Below are 21673 nucleotides of genomic sequence, written 5' to 3' on the forward strand. Positions count from 1 at the left end.
ATGCCAGCGTGTCTCGAAAATATTTTTCATATGGGAGGAAGGATGTTTGATATGCTTTTTAGATTTGTATCACAAACAATTTTTTGGGGAAAATCATGATGAAAGTGGCCAATTAGGCCCTTTTAGACCTATACATGTCTCCTGTAGGACCCTATGATCCATGAATGGTACATGATAAAGACAACATCATGGTGTCATTATACTCCTTGTAGTGTCCTCTAAAATATGGAGTATGTCTTGATTCTGAAATACATTTTTGTTGTCGTTGAAAAAACAACATTTATATTAATATCTCAAAAGTACCCTTTTTGATTTTGTTCATTTTTAGACATTGTTTTAAACAGTATCCTCTACAAGTACATCAACTTTTCAGAGTGGGTACTTTTGCTCTGTTACTTTTGAATATATTACCTATTTTATACATAGAAATGGACATTATAGGTCATTAACCAATCACAGCCCTCCTTTGGGATTGCACATTCAGCAAAGGGCCTAAATTTGACAATTTTATCATGATTTTCCCCCAAATGGTTTGTGATACAAATTTAAAAAGCATATCAAACATCCTTCCTCCGAATGAAGTTTTATGTGAGAATTGCCAGAACAATCTGAGATACCAAAAATATTTTCTGGCATCTTTTCTGGAATAGAATTGCCCAAAGATAACAAATGAAAAACAAAGACAAGTACAAACCCATTATAGTTTATTTGACACACAGATGCTTTTGATTTCTGCTCAGGTGGCTTTAGTGAAAGCACAGATCCTGCTTACACAGATAGGCAAACTAGCACTTTGTCCAGGACACTTCTGAACAAACATGACCAATAATAAGTTGGGAGGAAAACACTGGGGTCCGTCCTCATTCTGTCACAAAATCAATTCAGTCGGTTTGCCATATGTTTACTATACATCTGCATGCAGTAACCACATCTGACTGTCTGTCTTTCTGTTAGTGATATCCCATGATAATTTACTCACAAAAAACAACAAAAACATAAAGACATTTAAACAACAACAACAATTCTACATAATGTCACAAAATAAACCTACATTCAAACCAAGACGCAAAGTTTGTTTTTAACTGGGCGGGACCCTTTTAAATAACCGATTCAACAAGCATTTACATTGTCCCGACTCCCAATGACAAACACATCATCATCCCCATACTGTCACATTTGAATGTCTCACTCCTCTCCTCTCTGTGAAGTCCCATCCAATCACAAGAGCAGTTTTGTACATTCCCGTCCAATCAACAGCAGTCTTGGGTCTCTCTGGTCTGGTGAAACTAGAGGACAGGACAGGAAGGGGGAGGCGGCCTCTCAGTGGTGTGTGGTGGAGGGGGGCAGATAGGTAGGTATGTAGGGGAGAAGCCCTTAGAGTCTGTAGTGGCCCGATCGAGTGACCCCATCTCTCTTGTGCATATACAGTATATATTTAAATAATACAGGTAGCAGCAGCACCCCTTCAGCAAGGAGTTGAGGGGGCGAGGGGGACAAAGAGGGGGTGGAGTGAGAGGGCTCCTCCTGGCTCCGTTACTGTGCAGGACCTCCTCCCTCAGGTGAGACAACAGGGTCTCTGTTTTGGCCTCTCTGGCGTCTTTGCTCTGTCTTGTTCCTGTTCTCAGAGTCCCGGTCACCTGCCTCCCCCCTCTCCCTGTCCTTCTTCCTCTCCCGCCGGCCTTCCCCCTGGTTGTCCTTGTCCCGGTGGTTGTCCCGATTTCTCCGCTCGCCCCGCCGCTCACCCTTCCTCCCCTTGCCTTGCCCTAGAGATGGAAAAAAACACATTACAGAAAATTGTTGTTAGTCAACAGCTCAATCTCTCTTTATAATGATTTCTGTTGTAGATTAAACTCTGATATTTTCAAATGATCTACATGACTTTACACAGAGCTGGTTGAGGGTCATGGCAGGAGCTGCACTTTCAGATGAAGATATACAGAATAAGATGAACATGAAGAGAGAATAGGTGTGACAATTTATCAGTGTGCACTAGTCTTAGTCAGGTACCTGCTGTCTGTCCGGGGAGTAACTCTGTAATATGGCATAGTACAAACGTGTTCTCCCTATTTACCACTAGAGGTCAGCCTTGCATCACAGACAGTGGCCACACCCTGTGAGCAAGGCTTATTTCAGCTGTTGCAATTCTCCACTGATAGGCTTTGTCAAAAATAGAAAGCCTTTAAATAAACTTCAGTGTATCTGCTCTTGCGCCATCTCATAAACAAATCAATTTCATGGAATGTTGTAGAGTTTACCACTGAAAGCTGAAAAAGCTCCACATCATTAATGAGAGAGAGAGAGAGAGAGAGAGAGAGAGAGAGAGAGAGAGAGAGAGAGAGAGAGAGAGAGAGAGAGAGAGAGAGAGAGAGAGAGAGAGAGAGAGAGAGAGAGAGAGAGAGAGAGAGAGAGAGAGAGAGAGAGAGACTGAAACTGGCCCTCTTCGTGTTGTGCTGTCCATGTGTAAGCAGCATGATTGCGAAACTGCTGAGGTAGGCACGGAGCCCCTCTCTCCCCCTGGTCCCCCTTCAGCCTGTGTCCATTAATCAGCCCAGCCATGCTCTGAGCTCCGCTCCGTCCAGACCAGGCAGAGAAGGGTTCACAGCACGTTCCAGCCCAACGCTGACCCACACATTCCTGGGGTCCAGCAAGTGCGATATAGGGCCCTACCATCCAACTCTGTTTAGTCTTCCCTGGCTCTGGTCTGCAGGAATAATGAAAGCCCACCAGCCTCAAAGGTGAGACAAAACTGGCGCTGGCGCTAGTGCTAACGCTCCCCAGCCGTAATCTGTATCTGAACTATCTGAGCTCTGGGCAGGAGAGGAGGAGAGGCCCCCATACATCCCACAAGGCCAGGCAGATTGTAGGGTGTGTGTGTATAGTGCAGTGTGAAAGAGGCGTTATTGAAAGGGGGTTGGTGGGTTGCTCTTGCAGCAGGAGTGTAGGGTCCAAACAATGTGTGGTGGTGTAGAGAGGGATAGAGAGAAAGTGAGAGCAAGAGAGAGCGAGAGATAACTAGATAGTGAAAGTGAGTGAGAGAAAGAGAAACTGGAACAGAGACACAGAGAGAGCGCAAGAGAGTGACAGAGCGAGAGAGTGATAGAGACACAGAGAGAGACAGGGAGATAGAGAGAGACAGAGAGAGACAGGGAGATAGAGAGAGACAGACACAGAGAGAGACAGGGTGAGAGAGAGAGAGATACACAGAGAGAGACGGGGAGATAGAGAGAGACACAGAGAGAGAGAGAGACAGGGAGATAGAGAGAGACAGAGAGAGACAGGGAGATAGAGAGAGACACAGAGAGAGACAGGGAGATAGACACACAGAGAGACAGGGAGATAGAGAGAGACACACAGATAGATAGAGAGAGACACACTGAGAGAGACAGAGAGAGAGATAGAGAGACACACTGAGAGAGACAGGGAGATAGAGAGAGACACACAGAGAGAGAATGATAGAGAGAATGAGAGAGAGAGAAAGAGATGAGCAGCATTCTGAATCTGACTCCACCCCCCCATCCCACCCCACCTCTGGCTCTTTCAACACAGGAAGTCCCCTCTACACACATTGTTTTGTTTGTCATAACCATTTAAAGATCAGCGGCTTAGTCATAATCTCTGGGTTTCCTAAAAACCAAGGCACAACTTTATCTGGGCTCGTGTTGAGGTGATTACAGGGTATGTTTATCAGAGAGCGCTTTTGTCTGTTGGAACTGTGTCTGAATTCTATAAACTGTCCAGTGATGCAGTCGACCCGAAGGAGACACTTTAATTAAAACACTCTCAACAGAGATTTAGCACATTCTTACCAGCATGGTCATCACCGCTACACTGCAGTGGATGACTGGAAGTGTTTTTTTGGATGGTTTGTGTGTGTGTGTGTGTATGGGGGTGCGGCTATTGTAAAACTAACATTTTGATGAGATGTGTGTCCACATAAAGTATGATCAGGTTCAGGCATGTGGTTTATATGAACTGTAAAATAGGACTGTGAAAAATGACTGTAAAAGTAATATCAACAGAACTGGATTAGAAGAGTACTGTAACTAAGGACAGCTTTCAAAAGTGTTGCAACTTCACAAGAGATTATTCAAGTGCTTGGCTTTCACGTTGCTTAGCCCTAGCTAGATATCTCTGCTGAATTGATACTTTCATTGAACTGTCATCTGGTATTGATTATTTACAATTTTAACATAGAGTTGGGGAGAGATAGACAGAGAAAGAAAAATATAGAGAGAGAGTTGAGTGTAAGAAAACAGCTGAAATTGTCGCTGGGGATCACCCTCGAACACACACTCCTATGCAGTGCATTTACACTGATAACCCTACAGTGCATTGGTTGCATAAAGTACTAGACATCATGCTGCTCAGTGCTCAGCACTCTTCACTGGAGTGCAGACTGGGTGTGTGTGTGTGTTAGGGTGCCTGTGTGTGTGCGGGGAAACAGTTTGGTCCGCTGTCAGAGAGGGGATGTGCAGGAGCATAATTAGTCTAATGACGCAGAGGGGGCAACATCCTCCATGGCAGGCGCACTGTCGTCCAGGAGGCTTTTGGCGGGAGCCAGGCTGGGATTAAAGGCTCTGAGCTGTCCCACAGGAGAAATGCCCGGTGCTTTGAAGGCTACGGGATCCTGGCCCGCTCCCCCTCACTGGGTAGCGGGAGGGGGCTTCAATATAGCTGGGTTAGATAGATAGGGGAATGGTGGTTTGGAGGACAAATTAGCCGACGTTGTTAACACAAAGGAGACAGCAGGCAGGCAGCGGGCGATGACACGTATGTAAATATTTACGACCACCAAGCATGTTGAAGGAGGGGGAGGAGGACACTGTACACTGAAATTACATGACACCTCTGGCTACTGTAGCTCAACAGAGCTTACTAGAGATGGAACGACCAAATTAGAGTTGTGTTAAAGAGGAAGATTGAGGGTTCTTGCCCCGTGATTCATTCAGTGACATTCCATATTTCTCTATGTATTGAACCAGCTCCTGTTGTCATTTTTGATGATAAGGAGCGTAAAACCCCCTTGATTCAGATTGAGAATTTCTGCTCTCTGATTCATAAGGAGGGGGAAGACTGGGGGTGACAGGGAGGTTACAATGTTCTGCTTAAAAACAGAAAAGACAGAATGGAGAGAGCCAAAAGAGAAGAAGTTAGAAAACAACAGACATTAGGGAGAGCTGGAGGGAGCGGGGAAGAGTGAGAGAGCTTTCTAGAGAAAGACAAAACTTGGATGGAGAAATAACAAATAAACCTGGTATGGTCTGGGGATGGACGGAGGCCCTTGGGGAGCGATGGAGGGGTGAAGGCATAGAGGGAGGAGGATGTATCAGTGTCTGAGGGGCTGGTGGGGATTAGTGCGAGCTGGCGGAGGTCGGACCACTGACCCCGTGGCGTATGCGGAACGTAAACACGGAGCGGAGGGGACGCGCCAGAGCAGATAATTAGCCCTGTTCACTGGATGTTCCAGGAGCCGGCCGGCCGACCCGGGGGAAGCAGCTGGGTAATCACACGCAGGGGCAAGGTCGATAACCGTGTGTGTGTGTGTGTGTGTGTGTGTGATAACCGGGCCTCGGCCTGCAGTGTGTAACACCCACCCACCCACAGCTCTGGCCTGCCTCCACCCCGCTCCGGCCCGCCAGGCGGATCAACACAGCACCAACTCCAAACTAAGCCCCCCACCCCAGCACAGGACAGGGGAACAGGAGCCCCATTCAGGAGGAAGGAGGGGTGGTGTATTTTCTTGGGGTGTGCAAGAGAGAGTAACAGCAGGGGAGAGAAAAAGGGGGAGATAGAGAGAAAGACAACAGACAGAGGGAGGAGCAGAGGCCACATTTCACAGCCTAAATTCAACCCAACCAGTTGACTCTTTACAAATGACCGCCTATGGTTTTTAAAGGGACAAGTTGGTGTGCATGTGTGTGTTGGCAGCTGCTGTTATTAGTCTAAACTAATTCTGATTCCCCCCGTCGCCTCATGGCTCCCCAAGGGAGGATGTTTGAGGAGTCTGTGTGTTTCTGCTTCACAGTAAAGTTTTCTGCTGAATCACTACTGAGGGGTTGTGTTTGTGCTGTAAGTAAGGCTGCCTGGAGGCCTAAGGGAGCTGAGGGCCTGGGGGGCTGAGGGCCTGGGGAGCTGAGGGCCTGGGGGGCTGAGGGCAAACCACACACACAACCCCCCCCCCCTCCCCCCTTCTTACAAACACTCTGTTTCTGTTTTGCTTCAGTTTAAAACATATTTTTGCTCATTCATTAGAAATCATCAGATCAATATTTACGAGGAAAAATCTAGCGTTTTGACATATTTTAATAATCTGTTGCGTTGGAGCGACAACACACAGGCGTTTCACCATTATCCACTAACCACAATGCATATCCTTAAAGTAAACAATTCAGGTCCCTTAAGGAGGGGAGAGGAGTGGCAGATGACTGACCAGTAATTTCAGATTATAGTCTAGAGACAAAGTTGGTTCTGGAACTCTAGCCTACAACTGTACTCACAATGGAGATAGTGAGCTGTCCTACTACTGATAGGAATATTGTATTTACCTGGACATCGCCTCCTCTTGAGGACACACTCTTTATTTTCTGAGATGGGGGGACAGGGTTTTCCGTAGGCGGAAGGGAATTGGACAACTTCCCGGGTCCTCGTCTCCTCACCCCATTTAAATCCACAGGTTTTCCCTGACCGGGAGCAGGGGCTCCACTCGCCCCACTCACCCACCTCGCAGTGCACTGCACAAATGATTAAGAAAGAGGGGAAGACACATGCTGTGTGTTACAAGAGGCAAAAGATATTCACAACCAAAATTCACGTATAGATGGGCAAAGACACTGTAAAGCAAACATTTTATGTAAACACCAGTGGAGGCTAGTGCAACTTTAAATCAGAGGTTAGGCTTACTGTTATGGCTGGATACTAAACACACCATGTGTTTGATGTATTCCATACCTTTTCATTTCAGCCAAATGAGCCCATCCTCAGATTTCCCTACCAGCCTCCACTGATAAACACTCTCTCCTCCTTGTTCTGGAGCTCACCTTGAAGAGAACACTCCATGAGTTTGTCGTTTGGTTCAAACTCTTCTGGACAGACGTGGTGACACTTCCCCAGCAGCAGGTACAGGCCTGGTCTGCACCTCGTACACGTGTCATTGATCAGACAGGCATCACACTCCGCAGGACACTCTGAAAGACCAGCACATACATAAATATTACACCTGCACTGGAGTCAAATCACATCAACACACACACAACAAATTCCTTACAATTAAATGTAACTGCATTCTTCCATTCTAAGAAAACCAAATGCAATACGATATGCTATTTTAACTCCGCATTTTACATTGTGTGATTGAGACATAGAAACAAATATGTAACACTAATACACTACACTATGCCCCTCTTTGTAACGTGTCTAACACCAACACCATCAGGACTTGATAATAATGTAATAGTTTAATATTCTACTCACTGGGAACACATTCCCTTTGTGTGTCGCTGCAGACCAGGCCCTCTGGGCAGCTCTCCTGACACTTGCCCAGGTGGAGATAGTAACCTGCTCGGCACCGCGTGCAAAAGTTCTTATTGAAGCAAGAATCACACTCCGGCCTGCACTCTGAAACACACGGTCAGTGAGCCAACAGCCTGCACGTTTATGTTGCTCTAGAAGTGATTTGTTGAACATGCAGTGTGTCAGAATGAGCAACACTCTAAAACAGGAAAATTGGCTGCACATAGATGCACATCTCTTTATGAGATTTTAGTGTACAAAATAATGTATTTGGAGTGACTGGCATGCAGTGATACCAAAAAGACTTAATACATACACTAAAATGGGTTGGTTTCCCGGACACAGATTAAGCCTAGTCCCGAACTAAAAAGTATGTTCAATGGAGATTCTCAGTTGAAATAGCTTTTTAGTCTAGGACTAGGCTTAATCTGTCTATGTAAACCGGCCCTTAGTGTAAAAGTAAAGGTAGGCTATAAACATCTTTGGTGATAGCCATGCAACTTACTTGTGCATGTGTTTCTGTCTGGCGAGCGGGTGCCGTAGAAGCCGCTGGGGCAGGAGGGCAGACACACCCCGATCTGCCTCATCCCATTTCTCTCCAGGAAGATAAAGAGGCGGGGCTTACAGGACAGGCAGCCATTGTAATCAGAGCAGGTCAGACAGCCTCCCTGGCACCCTGAGCTCACCCCTGGGATCTCTGCAGGTAAGACGGAGGGAGATGATGTGGCACAGTAGCACAACATTGACTTTATAGTGCACTGCAAAAGTAGTGCACTATATAGGGAATAGGTTGCCATTTGAGACACAACCATACAATCAGTTAGCACAGTTGTTTTCTACCTTTTTTGGTCTCTCTCTCTCTCTCTCTCTCTCTGAGGGACTACTGCTTACATTTAAACAAATATAGCTCTTCAGACTATATTAACTCTTTGTAGTCTTCTAAATTGTGTGCATGAAGTTGTGTAGAATTATTAAAATAATGACTTCTATCCAACTACCAAATGAGGATACCAAATAGCCAACAAAGCATTTGGATGGTGACAAGATGTTAAAATTTTTCTGGGAACAGTGATCATAGAACAACTCAATAATAAACATTACAGGCAACAAGCAGGCCTGTGCACTCTCTTGGCGGGAAAAATAATCAAATGAGACGTCAAGCATACCAAGGTTTGCACGCAATGCCAGAAGCTGCGCACTTCTTATTCTCACTCTCTCCGCAGAAGGAGGACAGTTTCTTCATTGTACTATGACTAAAAGGACAAAACAATTTGGCAACATTATCAATATTCAAAGAGACCTCCAGCTGACTGTCTGGCCATGACAATACGAACACAGCCAAATGAGTAAGATGAGTAAGCGGCACTGGCACTGACAAATTTGCAACATGTCTCAAATTCATCTTAATTATGCTTCGTGTTGAAGATAGGCCTATCTGTTGACCCACGTGGTTCACAGGGTCGACTGTGTTAGAAACAGGGAAAGGCTGAGCTTTCATTATGACTGATGGTAGGATTAGAAAGGGATTGCAAAACCGCCTGGCTGTAGGCCTATACATCCTACTCAGATAGCAAGCCTTGTGTCAGAGATATTTCCATAGGCTCAGAAAAAAGCCCTGCCAGAATGTGAATAACATCCAATTTCTCTGTTGGTTGGTGTGGAGGTTGGCCCCTGCTCAGGTCGAAATTATTAACGTTTTATGTAAGCAAAATGTTTACAGGAAAGTGTTATCATTCAGACTTTTCCAAAATGTTGGTCTCCAGGTTAAAGTCCTGCATACGTTTGTCCAGCCTCTGCTATAAGGAGGCTATAAAATGCCCAGGGTAGGTCAGTGTCTTTGAATGAGGGACAGTGTCATCACAGTATGTGAGAAGTCTACAGACAAATGGGGAACTGAGCAGCGCCCATTACCATAAACTGTCATCTTGGACTGGGCACAAGTGAAACCTCATGCGTCCTGACTGCTGCTGCTGATTTAAGCCATGTGTGACTGACTTGTAGGGCAGCATGTCAAATGGCTTAACTCTCAACTCTTGTTGAATTACAGAGCTTGACCTCAGAGGACGGAGGAGATGAAGACAGACTGGTTGAGAGGAGAAGAGGTTGGGTACATACTAGGACTACCAGCATGAGCTGTAAGTGAGTACCTGACTAAGGAAACCTATATCCATTTCACATTACTGAGCCAAGCTGAATTTAGCTGTTTTGTGCCTGATTATGCATCTACTGTACCATAGTTGCTGGAACCATGCAGGAAAGGCCATGTGAAAAGATCATATATGAGCCAGCACATTATGGTTTGGGTTGGCACGATGTGAAAAGGGTACTAGTGGGTGGCTCTGGGTTACTTTAAACCAGGGGTGCTCAAACTTTTGGGGTTGGTGGGACAAAATATAATCTGAGTGGTGGGCCGCGGGCCAAACAAATAGACATTATTTATTTTAAAAAATTAAAGGTAAACAATAGCTTTTCAGGGTCGTGAAACAATAGCGTTTGAAGGTAATTATAAAATGTCACTTCAAACATTAATCAAATCATAGCCATATAACTTCACACACATTCTGATTACCCCAACTGGGTAAAAACTGGTTGAATCAACATTGTTACCACGTCATTTCAACAACAAAAAAATGTAATGTGATAACGTTGAATTAATTGGAAAACTGATTGCAAAACGTCATCAAGACATGCCACCAGAGGTCTCTTCACAGTCCCCAAGTCCAGAACAGACTATGGGAGGCGCACAGTACTACATAGAGCCATGACTACATGGAACTCTATTCCACATCAGGTAACTGATGCAAGCAGTAGAATCAGATTTAAAAAACAGGTAAAAATACACCTTATGGAACAACGGGGACTGTGAAGAGACACACACAAAGGTACAGACACATGCATACGCCTACATTGTGATATTGTTGTATGGTGGTATTAAACATTTTGTATTGTAGATATGTAGTGGTATAATAATGTTAGATGAAGTACTGTTTTACATTTTGTTTTATATGTAATGTAGGTGCTTTAATATGTTTGGACCCCAGGAAGAGTAGCTGCTGCCTTGGCAGCAGCTAATGGGGATCCCTAATAAATACAAATACAAATACAAATGAACACAAGTGAATTTTGACTTTATTTTACACACATTTTTACCGAAATCCAATTATGTGGTGATTTTTGGTTGTTGTTGAATTCACGTTAGCTGACAACTCAACCAAATGTAAATCAAAACTAGATGTTGAAATGACTTCTGTGCCCAGTGGGCAGTAATACCAGATGTATTACATTTTTTACCATTGTAGCATAGAAACTGCAACCAAGTTTCTATGTTCATAAGGCTAATAACTTTAATGTGTGCAGGGTTTTGGGGTCCATAAGTCCCCCACCTCGCAGGCAAAACATTTTAGTGGCCCCCCTCTTGGCGGCGGAGAGAAATATTTGCAGCTTTAAAGTTAATGGCATTTTGCCAAGGGGGGGTGGAGAAAATGTTGCAGTTTTAAAGCAGATTTTCGGCAATTCTACAAATGTTTCCATGGGGCAGAGAGGAAATGTTGCAGTTTTAAAACGAATTGAATGCGATTCTACGAATTTTGGGATGGAGAGAATGTGGCACTTTGAATGATAATTCCTTGCAGTTCTACACGTTTTGATATGACTTATGCCATGTTCATATTACAGTGGGGGAAAAAAGTATTTAGTCAGCCACCAATTGTGCATGTTCTCCCACTTAATAAGATGAGAGAGGCCTGTAATTTTCATCATAGGTACACGTCAACTATGACAGACAAATTGAGGAAAAAAAATCCAGAAAATCACATTGTAGGATTTTTTATGAATTTATTTGCAAATTATGGTGGAAAATAAGTATTTGGTCACCTACAAACAAGCAAGATTTCTGGCTCTCACAGACCTGTAACTTCTTCTTTAAGAGGCTCCTCTGTCCTCCACTCGTTACCTGTATTAATGGCACCTGTTTGAACTTGTTATCAGTATAAAAGACACCTGTCCACAACCTCGAACAGTCACACTCCAAACTCCACTATGGCCAAGACCAAAGAGCTGTCAAAGGACACCAGAAACAAAATTGTAGACCTGCACCAGGCTTGGAAGACTGAATCTGCAATAGGTAAGCAGCTTGGTTTGAAGAAATCAACTGTGGGGAGCAATTATTAGGAAATGGAAGACATACAAGACCACTGATAATCTCCCTCGATCTGGGGCTCCACGCAAGATCTCACCCCGTGGGGTCAAAATGATCACAAGAACGGTGAGCAAAAATCCCAGAACCACACGGGGGGACCTAGTGAATGACCTGCAGAGAGCTGGGACCAAAGTAACAAAGCCTACCATCAGTAACACACTACGCCGCCAGGGACTCAAATCCTGCAGTGCCAGACGTGTCTCCCTGCTTAAGCCAGTACATGTCCAGGCCCGTCTGAAGTTTGCTAGAGTGCATTTGGATGATCCAGAAGAGGATTGGGAGAATGTCATATGGTCAGATGAAACCAAAATAGAACTTTTTGGTAAAAACTCAACTCGTCGTGTTTGGAGGACAAAGAATGCTGAGTTGCATCCAAAGAACACCATACCTACTGTGAAGCATGGGGGTGGAAACATCATGCTTTGGGGCTGTTTTTCTGCAAAGGGACCAGGACGACTGATCCGTGTAAAGGAAAGAATGAATGGGGCCATGTATCGTGAGGATTGAGTGAAAACCTCCTTCCATCAGCAAGGGCATTGAAGATGAAACGTGGCTGGGTCTTTCAGCATGACAATGATCCCAAACACACCGCCCGGGCAACGAAGGAGTGGCTTCGTAAGAAGCATTTTCGGTCCTGGAGTGGCCTAGCCAGTCTCCAGATCTCAACCCCATAGAAAATCTTTGGAGGGGAGTTGAAAGTCCGTGTTGCCCAGCGACAGCCCCAAAACATCACTGCTCTAGAGGAGATCTGCATGGAGGAATGGGCCAAAATACCAGCAACAGTGTGTGAAAACCTTGTGAAGACTTACAGAAAACGTTTGACCTGTGTCATTGCCAACAACGGGTATATAAAAGTATTGAGAAACTTTTGTTATTGACCAAATACTTATTTTCCACCATAATTTGCAAATAAATTCATAAAAAATCATACAATGCTTACCTTCTCATTCCAGCCTTGTGTAGGTCTACAATCTTGTCCCTGACATCCTTGGAGAGCTCTTTGGTCTTGGCCATGGTGGAGAGTTTGGAATCTGATTGATTGATTGCTTCTGTGGACAGGTGTCTTTTATACAGGTAACAAGCTGAGATTAGGAGCACTCCCCTTTAAGAGTGTGCTCTAATCTCAGCTTCGTTACCTGTATAAAATACACCTGGGAGCCAGACATTTTTCTGATTGAGAGGGGGTCAAATACTTATTTCCCTCATTAAAATGAAAATTAATTTATAACATTTTTGACATGTGTTTTTCTGGATTTTTTTGTTGTTATTCTGTCTCTCACTGTTCAAATAAACATACCATTAAAATTATAGACTAATTATTTATTTGTCAGTGGGCAAATGTACAAAATCAGCATGGGATCAAATACTTTTTCCCCCTCACTGTATCTCTCAACAGTAAGTTGAGACCCCGAATGACTTCCAATTTTTTTATAATAAATGCTGTGGGCCCCAGATTGGTCAGCCCTGCTCTAAATAGTAGTCTTGCAGGTGACAGGTGTATAGTAGGAATGGGGCACGTGTTCCTCGAGAGCTGGGTTAAAGGCCAGAGAATGGCATGCATGTTACCTGATGCAATGACAGGGAGTACCTGACTGAGTCAGATATTTTGAGCTCATTTAGTACAGATTGGATTGCTACTGCTAGAGCTAGACACTGTTATATGGTCAGTTTGGAATTATCTCCCTTGATGGTTAAGGTTAGGGTTTGGGGAAGGTACGTGTTACAGGAGTGGGTCGCAGTTCCGGAGCGACCCACTAGGTGTCATCCTCCAACAACCTTAGGCACCTCCTCACTCACAGTCGAGACTAATCATCTTCCTATTGGTGTCACCTGTGACTATCTGATTCACCTGTGTATTTATGCCCTCACTTCCGTTGCTCAGTTTTTCTCTGCTAGTTTCACTATGCCAAGCAGTACTAATCAGTGTCTGATCACCGGGATGTATGGACAGGTACGTGGAGAAGTGTTCTCCTGTTTCTTTATTATTTCAGTCATAGTTAGTATTTTGTATTTTTGGTTGTCTGCCTGTTTTTTGGTGTCTTATTTGCTCTGCCTTTCTTTTTAGTGTTCGTCCGTTATTTTGTATCCTGGCTTCGGGACCATCAATAGAGTTCCTTGTTTCACCATCTCCGCCTACTGTCTAACCTGTACCGCACCTGGGTCACACCTCACACCAACCCTTACAGGTACGCAGATCCTATATCAGTTCTTAGGGGGAACATCTCAGGAGCAACTTCTGGGATTGCGACACATGGTAAGAGCTAGTCTCAGTATTTACCACTGCAGAGCTACAGAAGGAGCATATCAGTGTGTACAGTAGGTGTTTTTTCCTCCTAGTTCTCTGGCATATCATGCCTTGGGTGAGTTGTTGGCCTTTTTTCCCTCCTTCACTTCAGGGTTAGCTGCCAGATTGCAATAGATCACGGAGATTGTGTTTGACATATCTTAGCAATCTTTACAACTGCTGTCCATTTGCCCACATGTGTTCCTGCCAAGGCCCCCTAATTCACTGAACCTTTAACACAGAGGAATTTTGCCTGCACTTGCCTAGCTCGCACTGACACAACAGGGCAATCCCATGGTAACAGAATTAGGCTAAGACTCCGAATTTTCACTTTAAAATGTATGCCAAACAAAAACCATACAACTCTATGCATAATGACTTCTTTGAACAATTTACATAGGAAATTAAAAAAACATTTACTGGAAAAACTGTGCAGATGCTAAGTTTGGTAACAGAATTACAGTAAAATCTAAAGTTAGCATCTTCACAGTTCTTCCTGGAAATTGGTTTTTGTAACATTGTCAGTGGAAATTGTTAAAAGCAGTCCTTGTGGATATGGTTTGTTAAACTTTGAAATCAATGGTTTTTCTTTGGTATACATTTTAAAGTGAAAAATCTGAGTCTCAGCGTAATTCTGTTACCATGGAATTGCCCCAACATCAATTGGGCGGCTTGAATACCCACAACACAAATGTTCCTGCATGAGGTCTGTACTGTGAGGTCTGTACTGTGAGGTCTGTACTGTAAGGTTTCAATTGCCTGAACTGCTTGAACCACTTGTAAAGTTAAAATCATTGACCACAAGATGAAAACAACCATGATTATTTTGAACATCATGTGTAGATATAAACAAAACGGTTAACAGCAGAATGATGAAGACAAACATGCAAGTCATAGAGCACAGACCTAAACAAAAAGTTTGCCTTTCCAAGATTATTTCTTCATCAAACGCTGTGGTGTTTAACCTCAGCATATATCCTCCCTCCTTTAATTTCATTATCTATCCTTCTTTCCCTTTATTAGGAATCCAATCTGTTATTCACACCTAGAGACTATTTTAAACATGTCTAGACCCGCTAGAAATCATTCTGGCCTCTATTCTAGAACACCTAGAAATCATTCTGGCCTCTATTCTAGCGCACACAGAAATCATTCTGGCATCTATATTCTAGAACACATAGAAATAATTCTGGCCTCTATTCTAGAAATCATTCTGCTATCTTGTTTGCTCTCAGGCATTCATATCTCTAATTTGTAGATGCATCAAGGGCAGAAGGAAGTGAACAGTTTTTGGCCAGTTGACTGCCTGGTCAGGTCCCTGACTGAGAGCTCATTCACCCTGCTCTCTCTGTCTGACTATCACAGTTGTCATATGTCAGGTCGGCCTCCTTCAATTAGCACCAGCTGAGTAGGCTGCGATGCACGAGGGGAGGCTCACAGTTTGTCTATCTGGAACGCACCCAAAAAAACTGTGGACCCACAATTTCTACGTAGGCATGTGCGGTTTAGATAAGAAGATGATATATCATGTTGAAGAAGTGGTTCTTAAGACGTTAAACTCTTCTCCAGGCAATGTGTATGGGACGCACCCCAAAACACCACTACTGTTGGTTACTAGCCTACCTTTCCAGATAACAATCTACTTGGCATACAGGTGCGGCATGCCATACTCAACCATTCTACTAAGACAGAAGAGCACATCTGGAAGCACATCTGGAACTGCAATATAGTGCATAGAGAGAATAATAAAGCAAGCTCAACGATACTACTGATGAGATACAGGGTGAGACCTGTGGAGTTACTTGACACAGAACATGACACCTATTAGGGTTAAAGAAAGATGCTGAACGGATACCTTCATACAGAGTTCTCCAACTCTTGTCCTGGAGAACTACTGGAAGTGCTGGCTTTTGTTCCAGCCCAGCACTAACACACAGGACCAGGGTTGGAGAACCCTGCCATGGTCAATGCTGCTGATACTCTGAACATCTAGGAAGCAAAAACAAAAAGTAAAGTGTCTACTGATTTACTGTGATCTTCTTTGTTGTGTTTTGGATATGATCAGTGGCGGCTCCTGAAAAAATTCTCAGGGGGGGCAATTTTTCTGATGATTTAGGTGACCTACACACATTTAAAAAAAGATATGTCCAGCAACAACATGAAGACAGGGGCAGCATATAAGTCAATACCAGAAGCATTTATTGACTGATCTCAAAAGTGTTGGCTTACCAGGGTTGGTGGAGCCCTCAGTTTCATCTTTGCCTCGCAAGCTAACTCAAACACTCCGAAAACCTTCACACTGGATTAGCCGGCTGAGGATGTGGCGGTTCTTGCTAATGTCGTAGTAAATATATTTGTTATAGTGAATATGGAATATGATATGTTGAGTAAAATGTTGTGCTAAGATCTATTTAGGTCAGGAGCTGGTTATAAGTTCTGTTTCTATCCAATAACAATGGACAAAAGGGTCCTATCTTGCTCCAGCCTTGTCAGTTTCAGTTCTCCAGTAAGCTTGTGATTATCAACACTAACCTCATCGTTGTGGGGGCGGACAGCTAGCCCGTATCCCTCATCCAGTTGAGTGGGAATGTTCACTCCTCCCCAAACAAATCTCAAACAGCTATCCATGTGGGTCTTTGACAGCTCATGTTTCTTAATCTTTCCTGAAAGATGGTGCATGTCCCGTTAACACAGTCGCTGTCCATGCGGTGCTTGTCTGCCGTGCCGCCTTCCAGGGTGAAAAGAGTAAGCAGGGGGTAGGAGAAGACTGCATTAGCTACATCGCAGCCTGCTAGCCAGGTTTTTCGTTAAGTACCAATTTTTGGAAAATCCTCGGGTGTAGGACTTCCCCCTTTAGTCGAAACCTGTTGAGTTATTAAATTTTGGTCTGGGAGGTCCTAATTGTTTCGAGTGCCAATTTATCTTCATTTGTTCGCCGACAAAAAGTAACTTATTTCAAGAGACAATCGAGTTGACTGTCGCTTATAGCCATCTTGATAGTATGCGTGAATTGATTGATGAGGCTACCGCTCTTTTCTTATTACGTTCATGGTTATATGTTACGTATGGCGAAAGCGCGTAGGTGCAAGCCCTCAGAAACCCATAGAGATTGTATTGAAAGCTCTGATATTTGAAAAAAATAGATTTTACATGGGAGTCTATGACAGATTTCCTGGGCGATTTTCAGCCTGGCTGAAATCGCCCCAAAAGGGGGCATTTGAAGCACGACTTTAGCCTGATTGGACATTTAGTGGCACTGTGGCAGATCAGACGTCTAGATTACAACACTGATCACTACTGTCGACGCTGATATAATTGATTAGAAAAAAAAATCCCTTCCTTTTCCCGTTTGGCAGTGCGTCGCCCATATCGCCCTATTGAACACACCGCCCCTGGATATGATGATAGTTTTGCATCAGAGCTTCGAAATACTGTAAATAATTTTATGCAAAATACTAACCCCTCTGAAATTCTAACAGAAAAATTGTTGTATTCTGAATTGCCTACTAAATATGAACATATGAGTTCCCTCTTCCATTTTTTAAACACCACAAAATATTATCACCACAAAGTCACAGTTATGGTAAGCAAAAAAAGATGTCACAGCTTTGGCAATTCTACACAGAACGCCCTTTGAAGATGAAAATGGACAGGCTTTCATGTATTTTCATATTAGATGCACAATCTTATATTCTACATTTATTACAATCAAGAAGATAACTGAATCAGCATCCTCTAACAGCGGTTGGATGGCACGCGCTGCCACGCGCTGCCACATGCTCTAAGCTTCCACTCAGTGTTGCACGGAGTTTGTCAAGGAGCACAAGCACTACAGACATTCCATAACATCAGTGAAATGCAAATATAATACACTTCAGACGAACTTTGTATGTAATGAATAATTCAGATCAGAAAGCTATAACATACTTTGTCGGCAGACATGCCGCGTAAAAAATCCTCTGCCACTGGCCGCTAGAGAGCGATGGGAACTAGGGGATGCAGCGCTTGCACTGCTGATGGAGCTTTGTGGAATACACTTCAAGGAAATTGTCAGGGAACAGTGACTGGTTGAATTTTATCAGTAAAAAATGACACCCCCGAGGGTCCTGTAATATTGAACCCCCATTCAGTCCAATGATTGACTGCGGTGTGGTTGAGGACGAAATGTGCGTAAAATTGGCCGCTGCAGAGACTAAAGTGTGCCTATTGCTTTCGTAGACACATTATAGTGAGTTCCACAGAGGCACTCAGTCTTGCCTTGTGATTAAAATACAAGTTTATGAATTTAAATTACATATTGATTTGATAACAACACATTTTTAGATTGATTGAGTTGTCCTCGATTATAACTAAATGCGGGCTGTACTTTAAAAAACGGTATCATATAAATTATAGGCTACCCACCCTATCAACATTGTTTTGCCAAATTAATATATGTGAAGTTTCATATTTCGTAATAGAGATTGAACCACAGGATTATGTTATTACATCTCCAACTCAACTAAAAAGCATTCCACCCCAATTAGTCATATTTCCTAAAGCCATACTATGATCTTTCATTGTAAATTCATTGTCAAAGTATGTGTAGTTCAAATCATATCGGTTAACGATGATACAGTGCCCATATTGTTCTGTTATTTATATATCTACATGAAAAGACTTATGTCAAATTGTATGATAGGCACTACAAAACTCCAGTAGTGTTGAATGGAACAGAGACCAGGTGCATGTGTGCGCACGAGCACCTCACTGCATGCGCGGGCTTACTTTACTCACGTTTATGTTGCCGGTGCCTGGAGGGGTGCTGCTGACAATCAGTGTATTCCATGCAGTGCAAGATCAAAACAAAGGAGATCAATTGTAATTGCATAGTAACCCGGAGATGATGACTTGTATAGCCAATGTCAATGTCCTCCAGCAAAGTGCAGCTTTGATTCCACTTTTTGAGAGGGAATGTGTTGTCTTATTCCTAGAAAGAGCAGAATCCCCTGCTCTGCGCAGAGTGTGATGTGTGATTTACGATGGCCCAATGACACCTGGGCCGTTTAGACAGTAACATCCTGGATAGAATCCTTATGTGTGCCACAAAGCGAGACCAAAACAGGTATCCGTAGTGAGCATATTCCCACAACCAAACCGTTAGATTATCATCCACCGCGGGACAAATAAGATACTCAAAGTAAGAAAGCGTAGATCATATATTCGAGGCTGGCATATTGATACAGTTTCCAGTTGTCCTCTTCCTGTATGCTCCACTGATACTCTCTCGAAGTTCGCCGCACGTCCAGGTGTGAGGGCTACTTTATTGTGCCCTGCGTGTAGGAGGTCGTCGCGTCATCCCCATCATCTAACCGAGTAGACCAAAACTGGAAGCCGCGCGCGTCTGGCAGCGCAGCACCTCCGAACTGCAATAAAGTACCAAGTTTCGATGGTGAGAATGTGTTGGTTCTCTTGATTGTCGCGCACCTCTCGTTGGTCGACAGTTAAAGCAAAAAATAATCTGCGCAGTTTCAGCTCTTTTCTGCTTTGCGTGCAATACTCATTCCCTCACTCCAACTCGCACTCTTATGACTTCAGCCCTCTGCCGTCTCCCTCTACATGCTCGAAAGTTTATTTAGAGGGCAAGCCCCCCCACGTCAGATATCTTTCGGGTTTGACCCCTCCGTTGAGAAGCTTTTTACTTGGCATGGTGTTGATAATGTATCAATGGGAAATTGCGCTGTTTACGCATGTAATTTCAGGTATTCAGTGTTTATGGCCAAATAGTCATTTTAATTTCGATTTTATGATACACTTGTATTATTTTTGATTACCGTTATTTCTGGCTACAGAGAAACACACTTTAAACGTTTTAATTTGTGTAGATGGCACTAATTACAATCAGCAAGAACACAAAAAGGAGTGCACTTGTGCTAGAAAGCATTATTGCATGGCATGCTGTTTATTTTGTCGTTTTTGATGTACAATCACTTGAAACTTCAAGAGACAACTCTCCCATTCTCTGCTTATATATATAAACAAACAAACAAACATGCGAGCTTGGTCTAGTGCGCATCGAGAAGAACCACTGATGGACCTGCGGTCGCGTAACTCTCACATTGAGAGAGAGAGAGGGGGAGAGAGAGACATTTCCAAGGATATCCTAATCTGGTTTGAGGGGGCCTGTCGAGGAAAGTGTGGTATACAATTATCCTCCTCCTTAGCTCGCGTCTTTTGAAGATACTTAATATATTCCATTTTAGTCTGATGTAATTCTCCACGGCAATTATGGCTCTTCAGTTTGATTATGGAGACCCTCTCTAAATGAATCTCTGGAGAGGTAGCATATTGCATATCAATGCTGTCATTATGCGCGGTAACCAGTTGGTTATGCAGAACGGAGGGCGCATGTTTATGTAACAAAGCGCTTTGGCCAATGGTATATATTTTCTTTAACCTATTTGTTCTTGTATGGTGTACAAAGCGAGAAGGCCTCTAAGAAGGGGAACTTAACTGAACATCTGTAGGTAGGTAGTAGGCATGATCATTGCCATATCATGACAGTGAGGAGAGGAGAGAAGCAGTCTGTCCCATCGCCTCTAGAGGGAGTCAGTGCCATAAAAGCGTCTGTCTGCAGTGATTCATGTCAATGGAACAGGTTTTGGGGACAGCATTGTTTAGGAAAACCTTGAGAGATCCACTTCCATTCTGTGTGGGGATGGTCTCACTAAGACAAATATATGTACTTGTATGTTCTATCCTGACAACAACACCAGCGATGGGAGGGATTATATAGGGGGGGGGAGTGTTATGTTTATTTATTTTCCATTTTGTACTTTAACTATTTTCACATCATTACAACACTGTACATAGCCATAATATGACATTTGAAATGTCTCTATTGCTTTAAACTTTTGTGAGTGTAATGTTTACTGTTAATTTTAGATAATTTCACTTTTGTTTATTATCTATTTCAGTTGTTTTGTCAATGTAAACATATGTTTCCCATGCCAATAAAGCCCTTTGAAGTTAATTGAATTGAGTGGTTCCTCTGCTGCTTGCCTCCCTCCTAGAGGAGAGGTTATTTACATGTCTGGCACTGTGAGCAGAGTAGAGGTCTCGCTCTAACCAGCTCTAACTGTTGATGTTTAGAAGAATATAATGCAGACCAATACTTCCCTCCATTGTGGCCGCTACATCAATCACACTGATGTGGAATATAATGTAAGCATTGTGTGGGTTCTTTTTACTGTAGGAGGGTGAACTAAAGTCTCCATTGCCAACAGCACCTACACAGAACTAGGCCATGCAGTAGTATTACAGATGGATTTGTATAATGTTGATTCATTTCTCCTCTAGTCTGAATGTCAAATACTTTAACCACAGCTGAGATGAAAAGGAGAGACCTCAAAAATGATATGTTCACGTCTCCAATTGTATTTGACACTGATAGTGTGTGGTCATTGTATTCAGAATCCATGAAATGAAGATGATAGCTAGGTCCCCAAGATGTTGAACATAAGGGAGGGTTAGGTTAGGAACAAGCCCCTCTTTGCCCCCCAGCCCTCATATTGTTATCCCATACAGAGGGCGCTGCCTGGGAAGGCAGGAGAGGGGGTGGGAGGGGGGAAGGTCGCTTGGTCACTCCTGTGACCGCCTGCGAGAGGATCCATCAACACCCTTAAATGAAGTCTGCCAGGTGC

General features: G+C 43.5%; 1 protein-coding gene across 2 annotated transcripts; it reads right to left on the reverse strand.

Annotated features, from left to right (window-relative positions):
- Window positions 1-691: 691 nt before the first annotated feature.
- LOC121586142 (R-spondin-3-like) lies at window positions 692-19213 on the reverse strand. 2 transcript variants are annotated; one of them, XM_041902649.2, is made up of 6 exons: window positions 18768-19213; window positions 8015-8206; window positions 7471-7614; window positions 7038-7184; window positions 6546-6731; window positions 692-1763 (listed from the first exon to the last, which is right to left on the reverse strand). In XM_041902649.2, the coding sequence occupies exons 1-6, from the start codon at window positions 18859-18861 to the stop codon at window positions 1534-1536; spliced, it is 993 nt and encodes a 330-aa protein (XP_041758583.1). In that variant the 5' UTR covers window positions 18862-19213; the 3' UTR covers window positions 692-1533. The 2 variants fall into 2 exon arrangements, with proteins under 2 accessions (XP_041758583.1, XP_041758577.1); XM_041902643.2 differs by having other exon boundaries at window positions 7038-7193.
- Window positions 19214-21673: the final 2460 nt, after the last annotated feature.

This window comes from Coregonus clupeaformis, unplaced genomic scaffold (genome assembly GCF_020615455.1).
Source record: "Coregonus clupeaformis isolate EN_2021a unplaced genomic scaffold, ASM2061545v1 scaf0845, whole genome shotgun sequence".
Lineage (NCBI taxonomy): Eukaryota > Metazoa > Chordata > Actinopteri > Salmoniformes > Salmonidae > Coregonus > Coregonus clupeaformis.

Excerpts from the sequence above, each read along its gene's own strand:
- LOC121586142 (XM_041902643.2), bottom strand. The coding sequence starts at position 18,861 with ATGCAATTACAATTGATCTCCTTTGTTTTGATCTTGCACTGCATGGAA. Across the intron at positions 7,194-7,470 it reads ACAAAGGGAATGTGTTCCCA|GTCTTTCAGAGTGTCCTGCG; the intron begins GTGAGTAGAATA and ends ATGTATGTGCTG. Across the intron at positions 6,732-7,037 it reads CATGGAGTGTTCTCTTCAAG|TGCACTGCGAGGTGGGTGAG; the intron begins GTGAGCTCCAGA and ends TCATTTGTGCAG.